The sequence below is a fragment of the Ovis aries genome, chromosome 5, assembly GCF_016772045.2.
Source record: "Ovis aries strain OAR_USU_Benz2616 breed Rambouillet chromosome 5, ARS-UI_Ramb_v3.0, whole genome shotgun sequence".
Taxonomy (NCBI): domain Eukaryota; kingdom Metazoa; phylum Chordata; class Mammalia; order Artiodactyla; family Bovidae; genus Ovis; species Ovis aries.
The window spans coordinates 60971453-60981976 of record NC_056058.1 but is presented as its reverse complement, the minus strand read 5'-3'; the positions used below and the strand labels follow the sequence as shown (position 1 = coordinate 60981976).

Here is a 10524-nt window from a genome sequence, read left to right as displayed (position 1 = left end):
GCCTTTTCATATACATACTGGCCACTTGCATGTCTTCTTCAGGAAAATGTTTATTTAGTAATGGGTGGAGATATTTGCAAACCATATACCTGATAAGGGGTTAATATCCAAAATATATAAGGAACTCACAAACTCAATAGCAAAAAATAATAATAATCCAATTTAAAAATGACCAAAGGGCCTGTATTTGGTTATTTTTAATATATTTTAATCTATACTGTTTAGTATCTCCAATCCACCACTCAAAACCAAAAATGCACTTTTACTAATAATTTACTCTAGCCACATGAGTCCCATCTCATCCTGTTTCTCTTCCGCTATCTGAGATAAGCATGACTCTAAACCTTGTGTTCTAAGCAGCTTGTTTTCCTTTTTATACAGCTTTTAAATATCTATATTAATTCATTAGAAGTATTTTGTTATAGGCATTTTCATTTTATAAAATGATTATCAATTTGGATGAAAATGTGAATTCTTGCTTTTCAAAACTTTTTATATTAAATTGCTAAGATTTATCCTTCCTGTGCATTTCCCTGTACTTTATTGTTTTGACTATTGTATAAGATTCAATTCTGTGAATGTGACACCATTATTTCACACACACTTTCAAATGGGCATTGGGCCATGTCCAGGATTTTGTCATTATTAGTATTACTGCTATGAACATTGTTTTACATATTTTTCTGCTCTTCTTCTACAGAAATGTCCTGGCTATTGTCAGCCCTTTACTGTCTCATATAAATTTTAGAATTATCTTTATCAAGTTCTGTGAGGGGAGAAAAAATCCTGCTGTAATGTTCATTGGAAATCCATTAAAGCTATAGACAAGTTTATAACTGATTCTATGATATTAAAAATTCCTATCCATGAATGTGGTATATGGCTCCCAGTCAAGCATCTCATTATTTAGGTATTCTTTAATATGTGTCTCTAATAAAGTTTTATATTTTCTCTTTATTAAGCTTTTCACATATTTTGTTAGATTTGTTTCTAAGACCTTGATATTCTCTAATACACTTCTAAATGATTTCTTCTCTTTACCTATCAGTTTTTGTATCCTGTAACTTTTAAAAACCCAAATTCATGCAAATTATAATGACATGTTTAATACAAAGCTTCCCTCATCTATCATCAGCAGGATAAGATTTTTAACCTTCAATACTAGAGCCAGACATCCTGGAATGTGAAGTCAAGTGGGCCTTAGTAAGCATCACTACAAACAAAACTAGTGGAGGTGATGGAATTCCAGTTGAGCTCTTTCAAATCCTGAAACATGATGCTGTGAAAGTGCTGCACCCAATATGCCAGCAAATTTGGAAAACTCGGCAGTGGCCACAGGACTGGAAAAGGTCAGTTTTCATTCCAATCCCAAAGAAAGGCAATGCCAAAGAATGCTCACACTACTGCACAATTACACTCATTTCACACACTAGTAAAGTAATGCTCAAAATTCTCCAAGCCAGGCCTCAGCAACACGTGAACCGTGTACTTCCAGATATTCAAGCTGGTTTTAGAAAAGGCAGAGGAACTAGAGGTCAAATTGCCAACATCTGCTGGATCATCGAAAAAGCAAGAGAGTTCCAGAAAAACTTCTATTTCTGCTTTATTGACTATGCCAAAGCCTTTGACTGTGTGGATCACAATAAACTGTGGAAAATTCTGAAAGAGATGGGAATACCAGACCACCTGTATGCCTCTTGAGAAACCTATATGCAGGTCAGGAAGCAACGGTTAGAACTGGACATGGAACAACAGACTGGTTCCAAATAGGAAAAGGAGTATGTCAAGGCTGTATATTGTCACCCTGCTTATTTAACTTCTATGCAGAGTACATCCTGAGAAACTCTGGGCTGGAAGAAGCACAAGCTGGAATCAAGATTTCCGGGAGAAATATCAATAACCTCAGATATGCAGATGACACCACCCTTATGGCAGAAAGTGAAGAGGAACTAAAAAGCCTGTTGATGAAAGTGAAAGAGGAGAGTGGAAAAGTTGGCTTAAAGCTCAGCATTCAGAAAATGAAGATCATGGCATCTGGTCCCATCACTTCATGGCAAATAGATGGGGAAACAGTGGACACAGTGTCAGACTTTATTTGGGGGGGCTCCAAAATCACTGCAAATGGTGATTGCAGCCATGAAATTAAAAGACACTTACTCCTTGGAAGGAAAGTTATGACCAACCTAGATAGCATATTGAAAAGCAGAGACATTACTTTGCCAACAAAGGTCCGTATAGTCAAGGCTATGATTTTTCCAGTGGTCATGTATGGATGTGAGAGATGGACTGTGAAGAAAGCTGAGCGCCGAAGAATTGATGCTTTTGAACTGTGATGTTGGAGAAGACTCTTGAGAATCCCTTGGACTGCAAGGAGATCCAACCAGTCCATCCTAAAGATCAGTCCCGGGTGTCCATTGGAAGGACTGATGTTGAAGCTGAAACTCCAATACTTTGGCCACCTCATGCGAAGAGTTGACTCATTGGAAAAGATCCTGATGCTGGGAGGGATTGAGGGGAGGAGGAGAAGGGGATGACAGAGGATGAGATGGCTAGATGGCAGCACCAACTCTATGGACATGAGTTTGCGTGAACTCCAGGAGTTGGTGATGGACAGGCAGGCCTGGTGTGCTGTGTTCACGGGGTCACAAAGAATCAGACAAGACTGAGCAACTGAACTGAACTGAACAGATTGGGTGAAAGGATTTGGAAATGAGATTGTTTTAGAAGGTGGATTTCATCTTTTTATGATTTTGGCTCTAATCCCAGCTCTGCCATTGTTGGTTCTTTGGTCTTGTGATAAATCTTTGCATTCTCTGGGCTTCATATTACGTATGGTAGCTTTACCATTAGTATCTTCCCTCCCTATAAACAAATCATTTCCCCATTGAAAGGTAGAATTTATTCCCTCACCCCTTTGTATTTGGACTTGTCTATCATTTCTTAGGCAAATAGAAATGGTGAAATTGTGTAATTTCCAAAGACCGGTCACTAGAAACCTTGCAGCCTCTGTCTGGGCCTCTTTAAATGCTCACTCTTTTGCCATCTTGCAAAATGAGACCACCATGTTGAGAGGAAGCCCAGTTTAGTCATATGGAGAGACTGGTTAAAAGAGAGATACCCAGTAACCCTTAGCTCCTCTGATCATCCGAGCTTAAGCCAGAGATATGAAAATGAAGAAGTCTCCCAATGACTCCAGCTCCAGGTGCCATCTGAATGCAACTGTGCTGTGCTTAGTCACTCAGTCATGTATGACTCTTTGCAACCCCATGGACTGCAGCCTTCCCAGTTCCTCCGTCCATGGGGATTCTCCAGGCAGAACGTTAGACTGGCTTGCCATGCCCTCCTCCAGGGAATCTTCCCAATCCAGGGATCAAACCCAGGTCTCCCGCATTGCAGGTGGATTCTTTACCATCTGAGCTATCAGGGAAGTGTCACTTGAATGCAACTGTATGCAACTGTATTCTTTCTCTCTCAAAAAAGAAATACTCAGCTAACCTGAGTCAACATACAAATCATGATAAATGATAATAAATTGTTTGAAGCCACTAAAATCTAGACTGCTTATGTATCAATCAGAAACAACAAGCAATATGTAAAGGAAACTCAAGTTTTTCAGACTGTTTAGTAGAACAGTGGAATTCATAAACAACCAAAAAAAGGAAAAACAAACAAACAAAAACCTTGCTGGGGAATAGACAGGTCTGACAGGCTCCATATGTTTTCCTCATCACCCACTTCAGCCAGGGAAGGTCCTGTCTTATCTCTTACAATTGCAGCCCTACAAAGAATTTCTTTTGAAAAAAAAGAAGTGGAGAAAGATAAGGAAGGAGGTTCTAGTGCTATTAACAGACACCAGATCAGATGATATTCAGGTTTCCACAAGTCATTATCTTTCTATGATGATATTACTAGATAAAATATCATCCAGAGTAAAAGCAGATAAGACAATGTCAAATCAGAAATAATAATGAGAATTAGGAATGTCTGATCTAAAGCGACAATCAACACAACTCAGATACTCTGGACTGAAGTTGTCTAATACTGAAGAGATCTGTGTTTTGAGGAGACAGCTCTCATCCATCCACTCCACCTCATCCTTTGCTCACTATCTTCCTACACTGAACAAGATTTTGGTCCAGATTACATTTCTCTCACTTAACTGAAGACCCACTTTGTATGTGTGTGTGTGTGTGTGTGTGATCTGTCATCCAGCATGAACTTCAACTTGGGAGGAATCCCTCACTTTCTTGATAACTATCTATAATGCGACTATCATATATCTTTGGTCTGCCCCACAACTGCTCAGTTATCCTTCTAAAGAGAGGCCTCATTATTTTTCTTCTGCTATTTTTGGCTGTCCTTTGATTCTGAAAGTGCATAATAGAAAAAACAGATTTTTCATTCCTACCTACTTAAGCCTTCTCTAAACAGGGCACAGAGCATAGCCCCCATTCCTCAGGCCACCGTGTGCTTGTATCTCTGGAGCATCCACTGGGCTTCTGAAAACTCAGTCCTTATTGCCCATATGGAGTTTCTCTCCATGTGCCATCTGTATGAAAACAACAGTACTTTCCCTGCCACAATTTCATCATAGACACTCCATCCAAACACCCTAAAGAAAGGCTCAAAGATGTTCGGGAAAATACACAGTAATCCTTGGCTGACTAATTTAATATCCTTTCAGTAAAGCACTAAGCTACTGGAAGCCATAACTTTTACTTTTATTCTGCAAGCTATAACCTCCACTTGCAAGTTTTGCCAGCACTGTATTTACTCAATTTCCTTTAAATAAGACTACTTTTTCATATAAATGAACTTGGAGTTGATTTCCCCCTAATACACTCCAAAGTATGTGTACAATCATTAAAGTGTTATTCAAGTCAGACTAAGTAAAATCACCACATTCCTCAAAACACTGGCCTGCATGACCCTTTCAACTCTAAGCTCGAATAGCCTTCAAAATATATTAGCTTATTCAAAACTGCATTCATTCCAGAGGTCTGAGTCTATTTTTCCCATTTATTTCAAGGTCTTGCTCATGTCCTTTTCTTCCTCCCTAAAACTTTCTCTTATTCTCTGTATGGACAAATTCCCAAGGGTAAAATACTTAGTTCCCTTTAGAATAAAAAATAATAACCTTTATTGAACACTAACTATACCTTATACTGAGTATTTTGTATAAAACCTAGATGTTATTTTTAAAAAGCAAAATATAAAGGGAACATTTATTTTAGCTCAGCCTCGTGGGTTTCTTAAATTCCCACATCTGGTTCCTTCTTACTCTTGGTCACATAATTACAAAGAATGATGTTTCATTACTTAATGTTCTAAATGAGATGGCTGTGGGGATCCTTATTTTGGAAAAATATCAACCCGTGATGCCAAAAGCTAGCCACGTGGTAGCCTTATAATAAAAAAGAAAAAAGTCCTGAGTTTAGCCTTTCCAGAATGAAATTAATTGTGAGAATTCAACTCTTTCTAATTCTCTGGGTGCTCATGCCTTTCTCCCTGAGAGACAGTCATAAATGATTTTGCACTTTCTGTGCTGAGTAATGTGGGCAAAAATTTACAACCTGGAGAAGGGGTAGAACATTGAGACATGGCTTAAACGTCCCACTCCAGGGCCTCTCTCAGGGCTGCATGGCCTGGCTCCTTCTGCTCCATGAATCAGTAACAGTCCCTGTGCCCATTATTTCTTAGCCTTGACCACCCACCTGAGCTTCACGTTGTTATTCTTACATGCCTATACCACTTAGAGGCTATTAAAATTGCCTACATAAGGGTATCCTCGGCCAAACAGGCCTGAAATCTTACCTACCTCTCTCTCTCTGAAGCACTGTCTTCCCACATCGCAGCTAATAAGATTATTCATTTTGAGTCTGTTAATTCAAGAGACACAATCAGCTCCTGTTGTGTTCTGTACATTATATGAGACTACAGCGGGGGAGGGGATATATCAGTGAATATCTAACTTTCATAAGCTAAAAGGTAGAACCAGATAGTTTAAATAGACCATAGGCCAAGCTCCCTCCACAGCCTCCAAGCACTGAAATGCTAGAATCATCAAGACAGAAATTGTGTTTCACATATTATACATTCCAAGCACCTAAAAAGGTGCCCAGCTATGATAGCAGTTAATAAAATATATTTTGAATGAATAGAAAAATGCTGTGGTAATTCACTCAAAAGAAGTCATTTTGGCTAGGGATATCAGAGGTGGTTTCTTGAAAGGAATAGAAATTGAAGTAAACTTGAAGGAGAGATAGAGAATAAAATTTGTGAAATATCTCTTTACTTATAAAAGTAATATACATAGCAAAGAAAATCATCAACAAAATGAAAAGGCAACCTACTGAATGGGACAAAATATTTGTAAATGATATATATGATAAGGAATTAATATCCAAAATATACAAAGAATTCATACAACTCAATAGCAAAAAACTCCAAATAATCAGATTTTTAAATGGGGGCAGAGTACGTTTCAGGGTGGGAGGAGAGGCCAAAGCTTGCTGACATGCACGTTTGGATATGGGGTCATTGTGGAGGTCTGGGGCTCCTGGGTTCCTTGGTCTGGGTGAGTGGTGACATCCACCTGGGTGACATCCACCTCTCCAACCTCTTGCAACTCAAAGTGTGGTCCTGGAACCAACAGCATCAGCACCAGCTGGGCCTCACCCAAACCTGCTGAGTGAGAATCTGCATTTTAACAGGATTTCCTTGAGTGACTGGTGTGCCCAGTGGAGCTGGAGAAGTTCAGCTCTAAATCCCTATCATCCACAAAAGCACTAATCAGTCACATGTCTCCTCCCAGCATGAAGCCTGACAGCTAAATGGAAGCTGCCCACAGGGGCGGGAAGGCAAACAGAAAGCTGGGCCTTGAACAAGCCAAGATACCCTCCAGAAGTCCAAGTCTAAGTAGCCCAAGAAAAAAAGTGGGCTTAGATTAGTTCATGTAACTGATATGAACAGACTAGAAAGGACTTTAGGGACAACTGGATCGAGAAACACCAACAATGTCTCTGGGGCTCTACTCATCTCTGTGTTGGCCTCATTCCCTCATCCTGGATCTTAACATGGGATATTAGGAAGGCTGACACCTCTAGACTTATATCACCTAGAGTAAATAAAGTGATCCCTGATTTTAAATTTTAAAAAATAAATAAAAATGGGAAGAAGATCTAAAAAATATTTTTCCAAAGAAGACATACATTTTTTTAAATATAAATTAATTTACTTTAATTGGAGGTTAATTACTTTACAATATTGTATTGGTTTTGCCATATATCAACATGAATCTGCCTCAGGTAACACATGTTCCCCATCCTGAACCCCCCTCCCTCCTCCCTCCCCATACCATCCCTCTGGGTCATCTCAGTGCACCAGCCCCAAGCATCCAGTATCATGCATCGAACCTGGACTGGCGATTTGTTTCATGTATGATATTATACATGTTTCAATGCCACATATGGCCAGCAGATACATAAAAATATGCTCAATGGCATTCATCAATTCAGAAACAGGAATCAAAATGTTTTCAGAAATCATCATTTCAGAAACAGAAATCATCATTTCAGAAACAGAAAACAAAACCACAATGAGATATCATCTCACACCTGCTAGAACGGCTGTTATCAAAAAGACAAGAAGTAGTAAGTTTCGGTAAAGATAGGGAAAAAGAAAACCCTTGTGTACTTTTGGTGGGAATATAAATTAATGCTGCGCTAATTAGAAAACAGTGTGGAGGTGCCTGGAAAAGTTATAAATATAACTCCTAGGTATTTATCCAAAGAAATAAAAACACAAGTTGACATCAGTGGAAAAGATATTGGCATCCCCATGTTCTTTGTAAGTGTTACTTACAATAGTCAAGATACAGAAACAATCTAAGTGTCTAGCAATAGAAAAAGAAAATGTGGTACACACACACACAAAATTAAATACTGTTCAGCCATAAAAAAAGAAGAAAATCTTGCCATTTGCAACATGGATGGACCCTTAGGGCACAATGTTAAGTGAAGCAAGTCAGACAGAAAAAGACAAATACTATAGAACCTTACTTTTATGTGTAATCTAAAAAAGGGAAAAAAAACAAGATCTTAGATACAGAGAGCAGATGGTTAGTTGCCAGAGGCAAGAGGTTAGACAGTGAATGAAATGAGTAATGGGGTCAAAAGGTACAAACTCCCAGGTATAAAATAAATAAGTCATGGAGAAGTAATTCACAGCGTGGTGATTATAGTTAATAATACTCTGTTGCATATTTGACAGTTGCTAAGAGAGTAGATCTTGAAAGTCTTAATCGCACACACAAAAAAATTTTTTGTATTGAGGTATGATGACAGGTATCAACTAGACTTACAGTGGTGATTATTTCAAAATATACACAAATACTGAATTATTGTGTTGTACACCTAAAACTAATGTTATATGTTAATTCAGTTCAATTCAGTTCAGTCAATCACTCGTGTCCAACTCTTTGTGATCCCATGGACTGCAGCATGCCAAGCTTCCCTGCCCATCACCAACTCCCAGAGCCTACTCAAACTCATATCCATTACATTGGTGATGCCATCCAACCATCTCATCCTATGTCATCCCCTTCTGCTCCCACCTTCAACCTTTCCCAGCATCAAGGTCTTTTCAAATGAGTCAGTTCTTCGCATCAAGTGGCCAAAGAATTGGAGTTTCAGCTTCAGCATTAGTCCTTCCAATGAATATTCACGACTGATTTCCTTTAGGATGGACTGGATGGATCTCCTTGCAGTCCAAGGGACTCTCAAGAGTCTTCTCCAGCACCACAGTTCAAAAGCATCTTCACTACTCAATTTTCTTTGTACTCCAACTCTCACATCCATATATGACTACTGAAAAAACCAAAGCTTTGACTAGATAAACCTTTGTTGGTCAAAAGTAATGTCTCTGCTTTTTAATATGCTGTCTAGGTTGGTCATAGCATTTCTTCCAAGGAGCAAGCAATTTTAATTTCATGACTGCAGTCACCATTTGCAGTAATTTTGGAGCTGAAAAAAATAGTCTCTCACTGTTTCCACTGTTTCCCCATCTATTTGCCATGAAGTGATGGGACCAGATGCCACGGTCTTAGTTTTTTGAATGTTGAGTTTTAAGCCAACTTTTTTTGTTGTTGTTAGTAGAATCCTTTTTATTCAGAAAAAAAAAAAAAAAAACAAAAAACAAAAAAAAACAAGTTTTCCAACCACACACAGGAGGGGTATGGGTTGGGGGCAGAGGGTGTCTGTCCATCCAGCCCAGGCCCCCAGCCCATGTGGTTCTGGCAGCAATAAGGGGTGTGGGGTAATGGCCCCCCCAAAAAAATGGTGTATGTATGTGTGGGGGAAGGAGAGGGGTGCAAAAGCAGTGGGGAGTGGTGAGGGGAGGGCCAGACGAGGTCAGTACTGGGAACGCGGCAGGTGAAAAGCCATTTCATAACATTTCTTGTTGATCATACCACGGTGGACACCAGCAGGACTAGCGTCTTGGCAGTCATGGTGACAGTGATGTTGAAAGTTGGGGCTCCACCGGTGCTCTTGGTACGAAAATCCATGGTAAATTCTCCATCCTGCAGCACTGAGTCCCGGATCACAGAACATTTCTGGCCCCCAAGCGTTAGCCCATTCACGAAAAAACTTGACCGGTCTTTGCCAACTAGGATACAGACCTCAGCAGGCGTGATGTTGACAAAGGTCTTGCCGGGGACGGCGGCCCAGACGGAGGGCGAGTCTATGCCTACGATGGCTGCGTCCTGACAGGTCCCGTCCGCCATGAGATTGTCGATGTAGGCGTTCCACCCGGCCATGGCGCTGCTATTGGGGCTGCTCTCCCGGCCGCTGCTGGGGCCGCGGGCTGGGCGCGGGCTGGCGGGCGGGGGAAGACGGCGAGCTTGGGGCACGCGCTGCCGTCCGGACCGCGGCTCTGCTAGCTGTCTTAAGCCAACTTTTTTACTCTCCTCTTTCACTTTCATCAAGAGGCTGTTTAGTTCTTCATTTTCTGCCATAAGAGTGGTGTCATCTGCATATCTGAGGTTACTGATATTTCTCCCACCAATCTTGACTCCAGCTTGTACGTCATCCAGCCCGGATTTCGCATGAGGTACTCTGCATAAAAGTTAAATAAGCAAGGTGACAATATACAGCCTTGATGTACTCCTTTTCCTATTTGGAACCAGTCTGTTGTTCCATGTCCAGTTCTAACTGTTGCCTCTTGACCTGCATACAGATTTCTCAGGAGGAAGGTCAGCTGGTCTGTTATTCCCATCTCTTTAAGAATTTTCCAGTTTGTTGTGATCCACACAGTCAAAAGGCTTTGGCATAGTCAATAAAGCAGAAGTAGATATTTTTCTAGAACTCTCTTGTTTTCTTGGTGACCCAGCAGATGTTGGCAATTTGATCTCTGGTTCCTCTGCCTTTTCTAAAACCAGTTTGGACAACTGGAAGTTCACAGTTCACATGCTGTTGAAGCCTGGCTTGGAGAATTTTGAGCATTACTATGCTAGTGTGTGAGATG

General features: G+C 40.3%; 1 protein-coding gene across 1 annotated transcript; it reads right to left on the bottom strand.

The window, feature by feature from the left end:
- Window positions 1-9201: 9201 nt before the first annotated feature.
- LOC105615377 (profilin-1-like) lies at window positions 9202-9945 on the bottom strand. The gene has a single exon (XM_042250655.2). The coding sequence runs from the start codon at window positions 9815-9817 to the stop codon at window positions 9464-9466; it is 354 nt and encodes a 117-aa protein (XP_042106589.1). The 5' UTR covers window positions 9818-9945; the 3' UTR covers window positions 9202-9463.
- Window positions 9946-10524: the final 579 nt, after the last annotated feature.